At 46.7% G+C, this 20623-nt stretch overlaps 1 protein-coding gene across 1 annotated transcript in view; it reads left to right on the forward strand.

The window, feature by feature from the left end:
* LACTB2 (lactamase beta 2) overlaps window positions 1–20152 on the forward strand; it is a 46489-nt gene extending 26337 nt beyond the window's left edge. Inside the window, exons 6-7 of the mRNA XM_069731444.1 lie at window positions 14073–14154; window positions 19929–20152. Coding sequence (XP_069587545.1) covers window positions 14073–14154; window positions 19929–19972 — 126 coding nt within the window. The 3' untranslated portion in view covers window positions 19973–20152. The remainder of the gene's footprint in view (window positions 1–14072; window positions 14155–19928) is intronic.
* The last annotated feature ends 471 nt before the right edge of the window (window positions 20153–20623 follow it).

The raw sequence follows: 20623 nt of genomic DNA on the forward strand, positions 1-20623 counted from the left end.
ATGGGGGGGCGTATGGACATGCGTTGCTCTAGCGTTTTGTGAGGCATGCGTCACTATGGCGCAACTGTCAGGGCGCAGAGGACACTGCATGATGCAGTTTTTTCTGCGCCAAAAGCCATGAAAAAATGAACGCATGCGTCACAAAATGCTGCGTCGTGCATGCGTTCACATTTGCGTTGTGCGTTGCGTCGCCGACACTGCACCGCACAACGCTAATGTTAACGTAGATTTACACTGGCTGATAGCTTGTCCGACTAAAGGTAACGATCTTCGTTCACGATAATTGTAATGAGCTAAGTGTACAAAATTCCTTGTTCAGCGTGCATGAACTCATTTAGCTGGGCTACAAAATTCTCGTTCATCTTTTGATGATTGAGTAATGTACATGGTGATCGCTCGTTCAATGATAACCAATAAGGAGGAGTGGAAAGATCGCTGTTCAACCATGTCATTCATGATTCTCGTCCTGTATAACACTTGGGTGACATTGCTTGGTGGTCGTGAGTTACTATCGCATCAGTCATCGCTTAAACCATTATCTGCCCGTGTGAATGAACCCTTACAGCCACACACAGGACAGCGAGGAGTAGGGACAGTGGTGAGCGACTAGGAAGATTTTTTTTTTTTATCCTATATTTTTCCATTTACATTATAATATAAGACAAAATCATGTCAAAGAATAGGAAATTATTAAAGGGAATCAGTCGTTGGGTTTTTGCTACCTCATCTGAGAGCAGAGTCATTTAGGCAAAGAGAGCACGAATCCAACGATGTATCACTTAGATTACTGAGTGAAACCTTTCTGACACAGCGTTTTCTCCTACGCCTCATTGGGGGACATAGGACCATGGGTGTTATGCTGCTGCCACTAGGAGGACACGAAGTTAACACATAAAGAATAGCTCCTCTCCTGCAGTATACACCCTCCTGCTGGCTCTAAGTGAACCAGTTCTTGCTCATTGTCTGTAGGAGGCACTTAAGTCTGCTTTCAGACCCCACCGTTTTTATTTTATTTTTATTCTATTTTTTTTCCCTTAACGGAGCAAATAGTGGCGACGGACCCTTTGTAGGTTCCGATCTCCCCCGAACCTTCAACAGGCAAGTACGTGGAGCGTTCCTCCCATATCCTTTCCTGCAACGTTGGATGCCAGCCCTGAGCTCACCTTACAGGCGACTGTTCCTTCGCGTTCCGATTTCCCCCTCCATAGCAGGCGACCACATGGAGTAGCCCTCCATCTACCTCTCCTGGAGCCAGGTGCATAGTAGGACATATTATGTATGGCGTCTGTGCAGCCCCCCTCTGCATCACCACTGTTATAGCGGATGACGCAAGGCAGCAGAAGCTCTCCACCCCCTCCCTCACTATGGCGACGGATTGAGAACTGGCCCACCGCATCTACCATGAGTACACTGCGGTGGCCGAGGCGCTGGGGGGTCCTGGTCCCTGGGGTATGGAAGGTCCGCACTAGCAGGGCATAAAGCCCGGGTCCGTGGGTAGTCCGCAGCGCTTTTTTTTATTTATGAGGAGCGCGGCTCAGGATGGCACTAATAGCGGCAGGCCGCAACCGCAAGGTTTTCAAATTTAGTCCCCGGCTTTTCCCCTTCATACAGGCCGGAGGTCTTTGCCACGCCCACCAGCAATTACCGCCGCTCAGCTTTTCTAGCGCTTCTCGTTCCCTGATACGTGCTCTCACAGATCTCGGCGGCCATCTTGGTACACCCACAGCGCTGATCCTGCAGCTCTGCTCCAGTCTCCTAATCTCTGGATACCGATATACGGCCTTCAGGACCATTCATTGCGGACCTCCCCTGGGGACGCAAGACACAGGACCTGGGTAAGCTGCAGATACATAGCTTAACCCTTCCCTTGCTAGTAAGCGCTCTCCTCAAGGCACTATGTCTCAATCAAGGCCTCACAAAAAGTCTGGGACAACACACACTGTATTTTTCGCTGCATGTACCTCTTGTAAGGTCTCATTACCCCGGGGTCACAATACTGCATTGTGCACAGCTTGTGAACCGGTGACCGTTCAGGAACCACCTGTTACTGATACCGAACCCAGTGAGCCTAATCCCCCTGAGTGGGCTACCTCCCTTCCCCGGTCTATGGCATTCCTGGCAAAAGCATTAGAATCGTTCCGAGACCCCTCCTCTAACCAGGGCACTCTTACGGACGACGCTTCCTATCCTCAAAACCCCTCGTACACTAGGGGTCGTACCTTGCAGGGAGTTCTCGCTCGTCCAGGAAAAGAACTCATGCCATATCCCCAAACCATCACCGGGTTTCGGGTTCTGTGAGCTCCATTTCTCGCTTCCCTTCCTTTGGGGCTAGTAGAGAACCTGTTTTAGAGGACGATTCTGACACGTCCCTAGATCAGGAGTTTCATCACGATCAGGAGACCCTCGACTCTGAGTCGGTGAATAAGGCTTTGAAACTTGAGGAGGAACCTTTATCTAAAACGGATCACGCCGTGTCCTTTAAGAGGACCATGCAAGCTCACAGAGTGTTCGCCACTCATCCCGAATTTTAAGGAAATCGTTGAATCTTATAGGATCCGTCCCGATAAACGATTGACAGGGCAGAAGCCCATGGAATCAAAATATCCCTTTGCCCAGGATCTTAGAAAAGATTGGTCGCAATCTTCCCCGGTAGATCCTCCGGTATCACGCCTGGCTACTAAATCTATTTTATCCTCTTCGGAGGGCGCCTCTATCAAAAACCCAACCGATCATCAGATCGACAATATGGCACATTCAGCCTTTGAAGCCTCAGCAGCCGCACTCTTCCCATCCTTTGCTGCTACGTGGGTGGCTAAGGCTATGACCCACCGGGCTGAGGTCTTGTCTGCAGCGGTGCTGGATACCGATCTCTACCCCCCCCCCCCCCTGAGATAGCAGACCTCGCTACTCAAATAGCCAGAGCTGGAGATTTTGTAATTACCGCGTCCCTGGATGCTGCTAACTGTGCTTCGCAAGCAGCAGCAAACGCAATCACCATCCGGAGGTCCTTATGGCTCAGGGACTGGCGTGCGGATTCGGCTTCCAAAAAGTCATTGACTTCTCTTCCATATCAGAGCGGTCAGTTTTTTGGCGAAAAGCTCGACGAATTAATTTCCGACGCCACTGGAGGGAAGAGTAAATTTCTTCCACAACAGAGGCCCTTTCGGAACCAGCAGCAGGCTCGGTCCAGATTTTTTCGCTTCAACTCAAATTGGTCCTCTGCTTCCACATCTTCCAAACCTGACCGGGCACAATGTAGGGATAGAGGTCCTCAGACCTCTTACAAGCCTTCCCCTTCTTGGAGAGGCAGGCCTAGGCAGTGAGGGTCCAGATCGGGCAGGTCTCCCACACAATGACTCCCTGCGGTGTCCGAAGGACACCCTCAAAGTAGGCGGCCGCCTGCTTTCCTTCAGCGACACGTGGCTCTCGGTCGTTCACGACGAATGGGTCCGCGACCTAGTGTCCTCCAGATACAAGATAGAGTTTTCCTCTCTTCCACCAAATCGCTATTTCCTGTCTTCTCCTCCCAGGGCAAAGGCATCACAGTTCTTCCAGGCCATAAGCTCTCTAAAAGAAGACGGGGTTATTATCCCGGTTCCTCAAAGCGAAAGGTTTCAAGGTTTTTATTCAAACCTGTTCATTGTTCCAAAGAAGGACGGTACAGTACGGCCCATACTGGACCTAAAACTGCTGAACAAGTTTGTCAGGGTGCGACGGTTCCAGATGGAATCGCTTCGTTCTGTCATCGCCTCCATGGAGAAAGTAGAGTTCCTGGCGTCCATAGACATCCAGGACGCGTACCTCCACATTCCTATCTTAACTTCTCACCAAAGGTTTCTTCACTTCGCAGTCCAGGAAGATCACTTTCAATTTGCTGCTCTGCCCTTCGGCCTCGCCACCGCTCCCAGGGTATTCACCAAGGTCATGGCGGCCACCGTGGCCATCCTCCATACCCGAGGTGTGGTGGTGTTACCATATCTAGACGATATCCTCATCAAAGGCCCCTCTTTCCGCACCTGCAAGGAGGCCGTAACCATCACAATAGATACTCTTTCTCGCCTGGGTTGGAAGATAAACTTCCAAAAATCTTCCCCAGTACCGGCTCAGCGAATTTCCTTTCTAGGAATGATACTGGACTCGTCCCAGGGGTTGGTACTTCTTCCCCCGGTAAAGATCTCAGTTTTACATCGGGAAGCTCAGAAGCTCTCCCAACCTCATACTCACTCTCTACGTTTCAGTATGAGAGTCCTCGACCGGATGGTAGCAGCTATGAAGGTGGTTCCATTCGCTCAACTACACCTCCGCCCCTTACAACATGCTCTCCTGGCTGTGTGGGACAGGAACCCGTCCTCTCTTGATCGTCGTTTCCTCCTTCTCCAGCGAGTCAGACAGTCTCTCAGGTCTATAGAAAAATAAGGCTAAAAGCCACAGCCAGCTCACCGACAGACCGAAGGAGCACGGAGATCTCCATAAAATCTTGAAATTCTTTTAGTGCATATAAATATAGCGTGATTAAAATCCTTGCTCAAAGGTGGATGCAGTCATGAGGATAGACAACGCGTTTCGATCTATGCGATCTTAATCATGTCTAATGAACATTGCCAGTATTCATAGTACTAAGAAACCAATCACTGTGGATTTCACAATCACATGACTGAAAAGTTGCAGGTCCTACTACATAACCATCTAACAATAAAACTAAATATCTACTATATAAAGCTGAATGTGTGTGTGTGTGTGTGTGTGTGTGTGTATGTCCGGGATTGGCATCTGCACCGTCGCACGTACATCCACAAAATTTTGCACAGTCACACGTCAGGACCCCGAGAGCGTCATAGGCTACGTTGTGAGGCGAAATTTTAACCCCGCATGTTCCAATTCACCAAACAATTTTGCCCCTATCTACATAATGGGGAAAAAAGTGAATGGAAAAGTGTTGGAGGCGTCGCAGCTACAGAAACAAAATTTTGCACAGTCACACGTCTGGACCCTGAGAGCGTCATAGGCTACGTTGTGAGGTGAAATTTTAACCCCGCGCTTTCCAATTCACCAAACTATTTTTCCCCTATCTACATAATGGAGAAAAGTGAAAGGAAAAGTGTTGGAGGCAAATTGACAGCTGCCAGATGTGAACAAGGGGGACTTAAAGAGTGAGAGCGATGGCGCCAAAGAGTATATACCGATCAGTTGCTAAGGTGGGGCCCCGACATGAGATACTCACCACACATGGGGATATGAACACACACAAAATGCGCCACACACTACCACGTGCTTGAACACATATACCACCCTCAGCACACATTTCACCACACATACACCAACCTCGCCACATAAAAGTCGAAACACAAAAGTCGCCGCTCAAAACTCACCACGCGCAAAACTCGCCACATGCAAAAACTAGGCTCACGCAGAACTCGCCACAAGTGCAAAACTCACCTCATGGAAAACTCACCACACGCAAAACTTGCACACGCGGAAAAATTGCCACATGCACAAAATTTGCAACACATGCAAAAGTTGCCTCACACAAAACTTGCACATACTCAAATGGCACCAGACATAAAACTCACCACGTGCAAAACTCGCCATGCGCAAGACTTGCTGCACACAACTTGCTACACTAACCTGTCACATGCAACTCAACACACAAAAAGTTGCTACACGCATGTTGCCACACAAAACTCATCTCACAAAATTCGCTACATGCATGTCGCCACACACAACTCAACACACACAACTTGACAGACGAAACTCGCCCTAAAACACACACAAGTCTGGTATTAGCCTTCAAAAACAAAAATCTGATTAATAAGCAGACAAACTACAAGAGCAACAAATGTACCATATAGGAAATACGGCAGCTGTCAGTCACATGACCTGTCTATTATGTGTATGTGTGAGCTAATATATACTGCCAGGGGGAGGGCTTCCTGTTGGCTGGAGATTTATCAGGCTGCCAATTATCTTACAAATACTGAGGTAAAAATACTGAGCAAATAACGTGTTAACGAGGTCTAATACAGGAGATCACACCGGTATATACTATATACAGGGGAGATGACACACAGATATATACTATATACAGGAGAGATGACACACAGGTATATACTATATAGAGGAGGAGATGACATACAGGTACATACTATATACAGGAGGAGATGACATACAGGTATATACTATATACAGGAGGAGATGACATACAGGTATATACTATATACAGGAGGAGATGACAAACAGGTATATACTATATACAGGAGCAGATTACCTACAGGTATATACTATATACAGGAGGAGATGACACACAGATATATACTATATACAGGGGAGATGACACACAGGTATATACTATATACAGGAGGAGATGACATACAGGTATATACTATATATAGAAGGAGATGACATATAGGTATATACTATATATAGGAGGAGAGGACATACAGGTATATACTATATATAGGAGGAGATGACATACAGGTATTTACTATATATAGGAGGAGATGACATACAGGTATATACTATATACAGGGGAGATGACACACAGCAGGTATATACTATATACAGGGGAGATGACATACAGGTATATACTATATACAGGAGATGACATACAGGTGTATACTATATATAAGGGAGATGACAAACATGTATATACTGAGGTGAAAATGAGAGGTGTGAGGTGAAAATGAAAAGGTGTGAGTGCAAAATGAGAGGAGTGAGGGAAAATAGTGTAGTGATCGGAAAATGACAGATGTGAGGTCGAAATGACAAGTGTTAGGCGGGAATGAGGAGTGAGGGAGAAAATGAGAGGTGTGAGGGAGAAAATGAGAGATGTGAGGGAGAAAATGAGAGATGTGAGGGAGAAAATGAGAGATGTGAGGGAGAAAATGAGAGATGTGAGGGAGAAAATGAGAGATGTGAGGGAGAAAATGAGAGATGTGAGGGAGAAAATGAGAGATGTGAGGGAGAAAATGAGAGATGTGAGGGAGAAAATGAGAGATGTGAGGGAGAAAATGAGAGATGTGAGGGAGAAAATGAGAGATGTGAGGGAGAAAATGAGAGATGTGAGGGGGAAAATTAAAGATGTGATTGGGAAAATGAGAGGAGTGATGGGAAAATAAGAGAAGTGACGTGCTATAACTAACCACAGATATTTACTATGCCCAGGCAACGCCGGGCTCTTCAGCTAGTAGATAAATAAAAATCATTCGACAATAATGATATATTTCGTTTATCTTATTTAAACCTAACGGTGATCTTGTTTGTAAAGTGTATTGGATATACACTTTACAAACAAGATCACTATTAGGTTTAAATAAGAAAAACAAAATATTATATCATTATTGTCGAATGATTTTTATTTATCTATATTTAGTTTTATTGTTAGATGGATATATAGTAGGACCTGCAACTTTTCAGTCATGTGATTGTGAAATCCACAGTGATTGGTTTCTTAGTAATAATAATAATCTTTATTTTTATATAGCGCTAACATATTCTGCAGCGCTTTACAGTTTGCACACATTATCATCACTGATTGATCAGCCCTGATGGGGCTCACAATCTAAATTCCCTATCAGTATGTCTTTGGAATGTGGGAGGAAACCGGAGAACCCGGAGGAAACCCACGCAAACACGGAGAGAACATACAAACTCCTTGCAGATAGTGTCCAAGGTGGGATTAGAACCCAGGACTCCAGCGCTGCAAGGCTGCAGTGCCTTCCACTGAGCCACCGTGCTGCCCCAAGTACTATTAATACCGGCAATGTTCATATGCTGTTAGACATGATTAAGATCGCATAGATCGAAACGCGTTGTCTATCCTCATGACTGCATCCACCTTTGAGCAAGGATTTTAATCACGCTATATTTATATGCACTAATAAAGAATTTCAAGATTTTATGGAGCTGGAGTACACACCTTTTTCCTCATCTTCCAGTCTCTTAAGTCGTGGACTTTGAAGTCCTCCCTGAATCAAGGGAAGTCTTTTCTCACAGTACACTGGCTAGTTGTGACAACAGATGCCAGTCTTCTGGGCTGGGGAGCTGTGTTCCACCGTCACACTGCTCAGGGCCGCTGGTCTCTTCAGAAAGCACGCCTGCCTATCAACATCCTGGAAATACGGGCAATCAGGTTGGCTCTTCTCCAATTCCATCCCTTCTTGGCGGGTCGTCCCATCAGGATTCATTCCGACAATGCCACGGCAGTGGCATACATCAACCGGCAGGGGGGAACACGCAGCAAGGCAGGCATGACCGAGGTAGGCCACATCCTCCGCTGGGCCGAGGAAAACCGCTCCATGATCTCAGCGGTTCACATCCCGGGAGTGGAAAATTGGGAAGCAGACTTCCTCAGCCGTCAAGGTCTCGACTCCGGAGAGTGGTCTCTCCATCTGGAGATTTTCCACCAGATCTGCTGTCGTTAGGGAACCCTGGACGTAGATCTGATGGCCTCACGGCTAAATTCCAATGTTCCCAACTTCATAGCTCGGTCCAACAATCCGGCAGCCATCGAAGCAGATGCACTCGTTCACTCGTGGCATCGGTTCCAGCTTCCGTACATATTTTCCCCGCTTCCTTTACTGCCGAGAGTGATCAAGAAGATCAGAGCGGAGGGGATACCAGTAATCTTGATTGTGCCAGATTGGCAGCGCAGGGCCTGGTACGCCGAACTAGTTTAGTCGCCGATGTCCCCTGGCGATTACCGAATCGCGCAGACCTGTTGTCCCAGGGTCCCATTTACCACCAGAACTCCGAGGCCCTGTGTTTGACGGCATGGCCGTTGAGTCCTGGGTGCTAACACAGGCAGGCTTCTCTCAGAAAGTCATTTCTACCATGATCAGTGCTAGAAAGCCTACGTCTATGCGTGTATATCATCGCATTTGGAAGACCTTCTTCGCATGGTGCAAGGACCGAGGACGCTCTCCTCTTGAATCTTCCATTCCTTCCATCCTCGAATTCCTTCAGTCAGGTTTGGACTTAGGTCTCGCCCTTAGTTCTCTCAAAGGGAAGATTTCAGCCTTGTCAGTCCTGTTCCAACATAGAATTGCCAACAGTTAACAGGTGAAGATGTTCATTCAGGGAATCTCCCATGTGGTGCCGCCTGTTATGATCCGGTGACCTTGGAGCCGCATGGAACTTTTCTCTGGAGTAGGTGGTAACTGTACTGACCGCAAATCCTGAACTAACACCGCAACTAGAAGTAGCCGTGGGGTGTGCCTAACAAACCCTAGACACCTCGACACAGCCGGAGGACTAAATACCCCTATAGATGGAAATAGGAATTCTACCTTGCCTCAGAGCAGAACCCCAAAGGATAGGCAGCCCCCCACGAATATTGACTGTGAGTAGGAGAGGAAAGACACACGCAGGCAGAAAACAGGATTTGGCAAAAGAGGCTGCTCTAGCTAGATAGAAAAGGATAGGACAGAATACTAAGCGGTCAGTATCAAAAACCCTTCCAAAAATATCCACAGTAGATTATACAAAAAATTCCACCATCTAACTAAAGACGTGGAACGTATATCTGCAACTCCTGAGAATCCAACTAGACTGAGTAAATACTGACACAATCTAAGCTGGACAAGAAAAAAAACAAATGAATAGCACTGAATTATCAAGCACACAGCATGAGTGCCACAGAAACAAAACCAGACACTTATCTTTGCTGATTTGGCAGCAAGGCAGGAGGAACCAGACAGAGGTCCAACAACCATGGACAACTGGCAAGGACTAATGAATCCTGCAAACCTAAATACCCCAGTCAGAACTGCAATCAGCAGATACACCTGACCAGGACTGAAACCCAGGGACAACTGCATTACCACCTACAACCACCGGAGGGAGCCCAAAGGCAGAATTCACAACATCCGCCCTATAAGATGCCGTTGGAACCATGGGACCTTAGTTTGGTCCTTGGAGTCTTGCAGGAGGCCCCTTTTGAACCTCTGCAAGACGTTTCCCTGTCTTTTCTGTCATGGAAAGTTGCCTTCCTGGTTCCCGTCACGTCCATCCGACGAGTCTCAGAGCTGGTGGCTTTGTCTTGTCCAGTTCCTTTCCTCATTTTTCATCAGGATATGGTGGTTTTGAGAACATCCCCGTCTTTTCTACCAAAAGTGTCTTATCTTTCCACCTCAATGAGGAAATTGTCTTGCCTTCACTTTGCCCGGCACCAGTACATCGCATTGAGAAGGCTCTTCACACACTGGACTTGGTGAGAGCTCTTAGCAGATACGTCTCGAGCACGGCATCTTTCCGCAGGTCAGATGCCCTGTTTGTGCTCCCGGAAGGACCAAGGAAAGGTTCAGCCACTTCCAAAGCTACGATAGCCAAGTGGATTCGTTCAGCTATCCAGGAGTCCTACCGAGTCAGAGGTCACTCCGTCCCAGCAGGGATTAAGGCTCATTCTACTCGGTCAGTGGGTGCGTCTTGGGCCATCCGGCTCATTGGCTCGGAGAAAAGGATTTTATGGTAAGTACACAAAAATCCCTATTTTAGATTTAGCGTGAAGCAGAGCTGAGGAAGCTGACCCCGCCCACACCAGGCTCTGTATATACAATGTCCATAGACAGTGAGGAGCCTATCACAGGAGGGGGCGTGTCGGAGCTGCTATGTCCAGTAATGGTAAGCTCCTGGTGCCAGTGGCGTAACTACAAAGTGAGGGGCCCCGATGCGAACTTTCAAATGGGGGCCCCCCCGCGCCAAAATATTTCCCACCGAAATTCACATTTTCCCTATTCATTTCGCACACTATAGTCGTGTTGCAATGTTGTGTAGTCTGACCTAATACTGCCCTGTACTCGCTGAGAAAAATGATTTTATAACTAACATGTCCCTATAGTAATATGTCCTCCCTCGCTCTAATTCCAAGCGCACTCCCGGCGTTTGAACTCTGTGTGCTGTTTCTTCCTGGTATGACGCTGCAGTGCGTCATTTCCAGACCTGTGCAGTGTGGGGGTGTATTGGGTGTACTGGTTGGCTCTGGAGCATACGCACTGCACATTCTGACACTGGCAAGTACACGCAATACTCCCCCACAGTGCACATGCTGGGCTCTGCCCACAGCCGTGTACAGCCCGTACACACACGGCTTCGCTCCGAGAACCCGTACACACACGGCTCCGCTCCGTACACCTTGTACACACACGGCTCCGCTCCGTACACCTTGTACACACACGGCTCCGCTCCGTACACCTTGTACACACGCGGCTCCGATCCCTACACCTTGTACACATGCGGCTGCGCTCTTTACACCTTGTACACACGCGGCTCTGCACCGTACACCTTGTACACACGCGGCTCCACTCCTTACACCTTGTACACACGCGGCTCCGATCCCTACACCTTGAACACACGGCTTCGCTCCGAGAACTCCGTACACCTTGTACACACGCGGCTCCGCTCCCTACACCTTGTACACACGTGGCTCCGCTCCCTACACCTTGTACACACGCGGCTCCGCTCCCTACACCTTGTACACATGCGGCTGCGCTCTTTACACCTTGTACACACGCGGCTCTGCACCGTACACCTTGTACACACGCGGCTCCACTCCTTACACCTTGTACACACGCGGCTCCGCTCCATACACCTCTTACACACGCGGCTCCGCTCCATACACCTCTTACACACGCAGCACCACTCCATACACCCCATACATACACGAATCCGCTCACCTCTTTCACCCACGGCTCAGCTTTGTACACACCTGACTCCGCTCCGTACACCTTGCTCCACTACACACATACACGGCTCCGCTCTGTACACCTTGTACACACACGGCTCTGTTACATAAACATCCCCTCATTCAGCACCATGACAATCAAGCACAGCAGAGTCCTGCATAGTGCATACACTGAGGCCACTGATCATGTGACCCCTGACTCCTCCCCTCCTGTGACCTCATCACAGGTCCTGTGCGCATAGAACAGGTAGGTGTGTGTGTGTGTGTGTGTGTGTCAGGTGTAAGCAGCACATCACTCACCAGCTAATGCCTGCCATCTCTCCAGCTTCAGTCAGTGACACGCACAGCCCTTCTGCTAGGTCACATGTCCTTCACGGACATGCCCACTCGCCGCACACTGCTGAAAGTCTGGGGAAGCTGTGGGCGTGGCCAGCAGGATGCGTGCGTGACTGGTCTCCTTCCCCTGCTACTTGTTTGCTGGACTGGGCGGGCCCTGAAAACACTGTGGGCCCCGTCGCAGTTGTGACCCCTGCGACCGCAGTTGTTACGCCCCTGCCTGGTGCTAAAACAATCATTGCAAGCTAACAAAACCACAGAGCTTGGTAAGAGAGGCATCACTGAAATCTGTGTTTTAACCTCTACCTCATGCTGTCTTCAGATTGCATAGCAAAAACCTGTTGACAGATTCCCTTTATGGGAGGAATTGCTGGGATTTTTTTTGTTGCTTGTGCATTTTCTGTGTTTAGTGTGCCCCTAATCTCATTTGTATGGACAACTTTAAACTTCCACAATATTCCCTGGACTTCTGCTGCTTGTGAGTGCCCTGAGGAAGTTGCCATTAGAGAAGCCTTTCTGGCCACAAATTGCATATACGACCTCTGTGTGGGGCTGGAGCCTGCAGTTGTCTCTCCTAACCAGGCTTTCTGGATATGCTGCAGCTGTGTGTAGGAAGATCTGTGGCAATCAATGTAGTGATAAAACACAACTCTCGGAAACCTTGGGAAAACTGCAGTGTGATTTCACAGTAAGTTTTTTTTAACATCTCAGTACAACCACTAGGGGGCCCAATTGGCAGAGAGTTGTTGAGAAATGTTTCCAAGGATAATGTAAGAACTGCATTTTGCATTGAAAAATAATATTTTGGACTAAATGGACTAGTTTTTCTGAATTTTATTAGTGCAGTACTCCAGCAATGTGTTTTCTTATGTAACATATCAAAGAATAATGTAGCATCTCTCTCTAATGTATGCCATGTGTATAAATGTTTGTCAGTGTGTCATTTCTGACCATGGTGATTCCTTCTTTTTTTATGTACAGTGGGTACGGAAAGTATTCAGACCCCTTTAAATTTCTCACTCTGTTTCATTGCAGCCATTTAGTAAATTCAAAAAGTTATTTTTTTCTCATTAATGTACACTCTGCACCCCATCGTGACTAAAAAAAAAAACAGAAATGTAGAAATGTTTTCAAATTTATTAAAAATGAAAAACTGACATATCACACAGTCATAAGAATTCAGACCCTTTGCTCATTATTGAGTAGAAGCACCTTTTGAGCTATTGAGCTATTCTATATAGAATTAATTTCTCTTGATGTCTCTGACTTTGCAGTAGTAAGAGTCTCATCACATTACACTTGCTCTAAATCCTATCTAATAGTAGCAGTGATAGCTCAGAGACATAGAACAGCTGTCCTCTACTCACAAAGCAGAGTCTTAGTGAATCATATGTAATGCAGTTTCAGTCTTTTTCCTCTGCCTTGTGCTTGTGATAGGTTTTAACCTGTCAGCTCTTACAAGCAGGAGGCAACAAGATAGGCTAAAGCTACAAAACATAGGATACACTGGAATTTCAGCACACAGATAGTGTAAGCAGAGACAGTGTGAGTCTGGCAAAGTGTTCTACAGCTAATTGTTGAAGACACTTACGGTATGTACTATACAACTGATCTTTTATCTAAAGTAGGAGGAACGGCATACAAAGGAAGGCAGAGGGCAGAGTCTGACAAGGAAGGTAGAGATCTGAGCTGCCAGGAGAGATTTTATAGGCGATTAATTAATCCTGTAGATAACAGAAAGTCAGAGACTGACTTCCTGTCCACACAGGAGAACATGTACTGGTCTGGTTGTCTGACGAGAAATCACATGTCAAAGGTCTCTATAATTAACGGGTTCATAGTACATGAATGCAATTAATCTGGTATGCAGAAAATTACAGTTATAGAATATTGCTGATGATTTACCATTGTATGTGTAAAACAATGTGTTAAAGTGCCACTTTAACAATAAAGATATTTTGTTTTTTAAAGCAGTTTCTATACAAGATGGATATGTTTTGAAAGTTGTATTTTGTATTGGGCCTTAAAATATGTTTTTAAAATATTGTTGTTCCTACAGGATGTCCCGGAGTATTTGCATGAAGCTGCAGAAGTCAACCTAACTCATCATTTACACAAACTAAAGAAAGATGGAAAAATAAGTAGGTTTTAGAATCTCAAGTCTGATCTTTGATGTGACTGCTCAGACTGCTAAATGTTCAAAGTTGTAGTTTTCTTGTGGATTCTGCTGCCTGTGCTACAATCCTATCACCTCCACCTTTCACGTGCTCCATTTATCATTCAGTCGCGGGAACAGTATGTGTTTGGTCCCCTGCAGGGTTTGGCTTAGATCAATAATAGTATATTTTCTGATGGACAAAATGTTAACATTTTATTCAGAACATAGGATAAGTTCTATTTAAAGTCTCTTTTGCCTTTTGTAAAACCGTTGCATCGGTATCATCACATCAATCGGTAATGGTCTGACAGCCGGCATCCTCACTGATGAGCTGTTATTATTTCTAACTCCGTGGCTGGGTACAGTATATCAGCTTCCATTAAAGCGAATACGAGCTGAGCTGCAGAACCCCGCAGTATGTAAGGAGCTGAGCTGGAAAAATCAGTAGTATGTAAGGAGATGAGCTGCAGAACCCCGCAGTATGTAAGGAGCTGAGCTGGAGAACTCCACAGTATGTAAGGAGCTGAGCTGCAGGACTCCGCAGTATGTAAGGAGCTGAGCTGGAGAACTCCACAGTATGTAAGGAGCTGAGCTGCAGGACTCCGCAGTATGTAAGGAGCTGAGCTGGAAAAACCCGTAGTAGGTAAGGAGATGAGCTGCAGGACCCCGCAGTATGTAAGGAGCTGAGCTGGAGAACTCCGCAGTATGTAAGGAGCTGAGCTGGAGAACTCCACAGTATGTAAGGAGCTGAGCTGCAGAACCCCGCAGTATGTAAGGAGCTGAGCTGCAGAACCCCGCAGTACGTAAGGAGCTGGGCTGCAGAACTCCGCAGTATGTAAGGAGCTGGGCTGGAGAACTCCGCAGTATGTAAGGAGCTGGGCTGCAGAACCCCGCAGTATGTAAGGAGCTGAGCTGCAGAACCCCGCAGTACGTAAGGAGCTGGGCTGCAGAACTCCGCAGTATGTAAGGAGCTGGGCTGGAGAACTCCGCAGTATGTAAGGAGCTGAGCTGGAGAACCCCGCAGTATGTAAGGAGCTGAGCTGCAGAACCCCGCAGTACGTAAGGAGCTGGGCTGCAGAACTCCGCAGTATGTAAGGAGCTGGGCTGGAGAACTCCGCAGTATGTAAGGAGCTGGGCTGGAGAACTCCACAGTATGTAAGGAGCTGGGCTGGAGAACTCCGCAGTATGTAAGGAGCTGAGCTGCAGAACCCCGCAGTATGTAAGGAGCTGAGCTGCAGAACCCCGCAGTACGTAAGGAGCTGGGCTGCAGAACTCCGCAGTATGTAAGGAGCTGGGCTGGAGAACTCCGCAGTATGTAAGGAGCTGGGCTGGAGAACTCCACAGTATGTAAGCAGCTGGGCTGCAGAACTCCGCAGTATGTAAGGAGCTGGGCTGCAGAACTCCGCAGTATGTAAGGAGCTGAGCTGGAGAACTCCACAGTATGTAAGGAGCTGGGCTGCAGAACTCCGCAGTATGTAAGGAGCTGGGCTGGAGAACTCCACAGTATGTAAGGAGCTGGGCTGGAGAACTCCACAGTATGTAAGGAGCTGGGCTGCAGAACTCCGCAGTATGTAAGGAGCTGGGCTGCAGAACCCCGCAGTATGTAAGGAGCTGAGCTGGAGAACTCCACAGTATGTAAGGAGCTGGGCTGCAGAACTCCGCAGTATGTAAGGAGCTGGGCTGGAGAACTCCACAGTACAGTCATGGCCAAAAGTGTTAACACCCCTGTAATTCTGTCAGATAATACTGTTTCTTCCTGAAAATGATTGCAATCACAAATTCTTTGGTATTATTAGCTTCATTTAATTTGTCTTAAAGGGAAGGTACTGCGTTTGTAGGTCATTAATAAATCACTGTAATGTAGCATAACATGCTGCTATAAGCAAGTTTGAAATGCATGTGAAACATTTCATGTGTTATATGAGTTTAAAGAATGCACTGGGGGCTGACATCTTGGTTTTGCAGCAGTAGCAGGGCACTATCAGTGTCAGATTACGGCACCCCATGGACATAGGGTCAGCGCCGGTCTATTATCTCCTATCTCTAACACTGCAGCAGCATAGCAGTGAGCTGGGCACGCCTCTGTGGGCTGCACAACTCACTGCTGTAGGTGTGACTAGCTGCCATTTTATAATAGCCCTGTGCTATCTGCCGAGCTCCACTTACTCTCTATCGCAGGACAGAAGAAGCGCTCACTGCTCCTCTGTACTCCAAGCAGGCACGTCCTGGGCACAGTGGGCAGACATCCTCTGCTCCTCACACGTTGCCCTGTGTGCTTCTCCTGCTGTGTCTCTGCCTCCCCCTCACACACAGTCCCTGTGATCTCCAGTAAGCTGCACTCACAGCCTGCAGAGAGGGAGGTGACACCTGGAGAGAGAGAGCAGGGCAGCTGACAGGACAGGGATTAAGGTGGGGGAAGGGGGATGGCAAGAATGTTATTCACAAAAAATGCTGCTGAGTCCACTGTGTTCTGCTCCTCTGTAAACAAGCTGTGCCTCTGATGCAGTAACTGCTGGTGATAGCTGATCACAGGGCAGTCACACACAAAATGGTGCTGCCCTGTGATGCTGCGCTTCATTCTTACTGTTGGCAGCAAAATTGGGGCAATAACTGCTGACATCACCATTTCCCTCCCCTTTTGGGTGGTCTAATATCCCTGGGGCAGAGCTGCTAAATCTTACTATAGCTGCTTGAGGTCTAAAACGGAAAATGCTCCCCCTAGTGGTAAATATGTATATTTGTAGAAAAATATATAATATTTTTCATATAGAAATGTTTGCAAACAGTGCAAACATTGCATTAATACATTTTAATTACTATTTTAAGCTTATTTTCACAAAAAAAAAACAAAATACAAGAAAACTGGTGGCACCTTCCCTTTAAATGAAAAAAAAAACACAAAAAGAATTGTCCTAAAGCCAAATTAGATATAATTCCACACCAAACATAAAAAGGGGGTGGACAAAAGTATTGGCACAGTTCGAAAAATCATGTGATGCTTCTCTAATTTGTGTAATTAACAGCACCTGTAACTTACCTGTGGCACCTAACAGGTGTTGGCAATAACTAAATCACACTTACAGCCAGTTGACATGGATTAAAGTTGACTCAACCTCTGTCCTGTGTCCTTGTGTGTACCACTTTGAGCATGGAGAAAAGAAAGAAGACCAAAGAACTGTCTGAGGACTTGAGAAACCAAATTGTGAGGAAGCATGAGCAATCTCAAGGCTACAAGTCCATCTCCAAAGACCTGAATGTTCCTGTGTCTACCGTGCGCAGTGTCATCAAGAAGATTAAAGCCCATGGCACTGTGGCTAACCTCCCTAGATGTGGATGGAAAAGAAAAATTGACAAGAGATATCAACGCAAGATTGTGCGGATGTTGGATAAAGAACCTCGACTAACATCCAAACAAGTTCAAGCTGCCCTGCAGTCCGAGGGTACAACAGTGTCAACCCGTACTATCCGTCGGCGTCTGAATGAAAAGGGACTGTATGGTAGGAGACCCAGGAAGACTCCACTTCTTACCCCGAGACATAAAAAAGCCTGGCTGGAGTTTGCCAAAACTAACCTGAAAAAGCCTAAAACGTTTTGGAAGAATGTTCTCTGGTCAGATGAGACAAAAGTAGAGCTTTTTGGGCAAAGGCATCAACATAGAGTTTACAGGAGAAAAAAAGAGGCATTCAAAGAAAAGAACACGGTCCCTACAGTCAAACATGGCGGAGGTTCCCTGATGTTTTGGGGTTGCTTTGCTGCCTCTGGCACTGGACTGCTTGACTGTGTGCATCGCATTATGAAGTCTGAAGACTACCAACACATTTTGCAGCATAATGTAGGGCCCAGTGTGAGAAAGCTGGGTCTCCCTCAGAGGTCATGGGTCTTCCAGCAGGACAATGACCCAAAACACACTTCAAAAAGCACTAGAAAATGGTTTGAGAGAAAGCACTGGAGACTTCTAAGGTGGCCAGCAATGAGTCCAGACCTGAATCCCATAGAACACCTGTGGAGAGATCTAAAAATGGCATTTTGGAGAAGGCACCCTTCAAATATCAGGGACCTGGAGCAGTTTGCCAAGGAAGAATGGTCTAAAATTCCAGCAGAGCATTGTAAGAAACTCCTTGATGGTTACAGAAGCAGTTGGTCGCAGTTATTTTGGCTAAAGGTTGTGCAACCAAGTATTAGGCTGAGGGTGCCAATACTTTTGTCTGGCCCATTTTTGGAGTTTTGTGTGAAATGATCAATGTTTTGCTTTTTGCTTCATTCTTTTTTGTGTTTTTTCATTTAAGACAAATTAAATGAAGATCATAATACCAAAGAATTTGTGATTGCAATCATTTTCAGGAAGAAACGGAGCATTATCTGACAGAATTGCAGGGGTGTTAATACTTTTGGCCATGACTGTATGTATGGAGCTGGGCTGGAGAATTCCGCAGTATGTAAGGAGCTGAGCTAGAAAACCCCATAGTAGGTAAGGAGATGAGCTGGAGAACCCAGTAGTATGTAAGAAGCTGGGCTGCAGAACTCCCAGAGTATGTAAGGAGCGGAGCTGGAGAACCCCGCAGTATGTAAGGAGCTGAGCTAGGAAACCCCATAGTAGGTAAGGAGATGAGCTGGAGAACCCTGCAGTATGTAAGAAGCTGAGCTGGAGAACCCCGCAGTATGTAAGGAGCTGAGCTGGAGAACCCCGTAGTATGGAAGGAGCTGAGCTGCAGGACCCCGCAGTATGTAAGGAGCTGAGCTGCAGAACCCCATAGTAGGTAAGGATCTGAGGTGGAGAACCCTGCAATATGTAAGGAGCTGAGCTGCAGAGCCTCTGCAGTATGTAAGGAGCTGAGATAGAGAACCCCTCAGTATGTAAGGAGCAGAGCTGCATAACCCCATAGTAGGTAAGGATCTGAGCTGCAGAACCCCCAGAGTATGTAAGGAGCGGAGCTGGAGAACCCCGCAGTATGTAAGAAGCTGAGCTGGAGATCCCTATAGTAGGTAAGGAGCTGAGCTGCAGGACCCCGCAGTATGTAAGGAGCGGAGCTGCAGAACCTCATAGTAGGTAAGGATCTGAGATAGAGAACCCCTCAGTATGTAAGGAGCTGAGCTGCAGAGCCTCTGCAATATGTAAGGATCTGAGGTGGAGAACCCTGCAATATGTAAGGAGCCGAGCTGCAGAACCCCGTAGTAGGTAAGGAGCTGAGCTGCTGTACTGTTCTGCTCCATACACCGTGTGCAGCCAGCTGCCCCTGGAGATGATATCACGTACCCCCCATGTTATCAGACTATCACAGATCTGATATATTGGTGATCTTTTGTTTTACATCATCAATGGAAAAGTAGTGGGCAACCCCTTTAAAGGATAGTTACCTTCAGTAACTGGCACTAAAGCAATTTTTTCCCTCATAGGGAGAACTAATTTGCAGTACATTCTCAATTTAATTTGCTATGTTCTATGTTTTTTATTTTTTATTCCCTTAGTTGGGCCCCCTTCTTTTTCCAGCTTTGTATTGTGCCTCCCCCCCATCATAGCTGCTTTCTTGCAGTATTAATAAAGATGTGACAGGTGAAGCCCCCTGTTACAGCCATAGCACAATTATTCAGCTGTCACCCATATTGGCTTGTAACTTCTAGGTCTCTTGGTGGCCTTCCTCACTAGTGTCCTCCTCGCAATCACACCTCTTAATCTTTTATCACAGTTGCTTTGATTTAATAGTAATCTTGATTCTTCCTGTAGGAGATTTAATTACTGGTATACTCCTTTCATTCCAGTACAAGAACAGTCACCAAGTATCAGATGGAAAAGTCACTTATAAGGAAGCCGCAAAGGAGTCAGAATGAATCTCCAGAATGTGTCACTGAATGGAGAATGCCCAGAATTTCTTTAAAACTTTTTAAAGAATATTTAAGTGGTTTAATTGTATTTGAGTTAATAACACGTATAATGTGATATTATAATGACTAATTATATTTTCAATAAAATAAGTAAAGTGGAATCTCTGTTATAGTCACTCCAGGCAAACTGAGCAGCTACACAGAGCTGCCCCTAGGGGCTTGTTCAGACTAGCATGTTACATGGACGTGCAGATGAGCTGCACAGGGAGGCTGTCACGTCTGCATTTTGCGGAGTGATTGGCGCAAGTGTTAGTACGGCTGCCTGAACCCTAATTGTCAAGGGTTAGAGAAGGTGGATTTCCAGGAGGGTCACTGGGTTGTCTCAAGTTTGTTCAGATCCTTGAATGACAATTCTCCCTATTAACACAGTCATAAATCCCTACATTTTTCTCAACAAGTCATATTTGCCATTCAGGACCTAAAGGTCGTACACAGCTCTACAAAACTGATGGCCTGTCATTAGAATAGTCAATAATAGTTGATAGTCATCAATATTCAGTAATTTAAGACTTAAATCTGTAATGTTTGCTGGCGTCTCCGCATGGTTTCCCCTTGCCCCTCCATGCGGTGAA

The sequence above is a fragment of the Ranitomeya imitator genome, chromosome 6, assembly GCF_032444005.1.
Source record: "Ranitomeya imitator isolate aRanImi1 chromosome 6, aRanImi1.pri, whole genome shotgun sequence".
Taxonomy (NCBI): domain Eukaryota; kingdom Metazoa; phylum Chordata; class Amphibia; order Anura; family Dendrobatidae; genus Ranitomeya; species Ranitomeya imitator.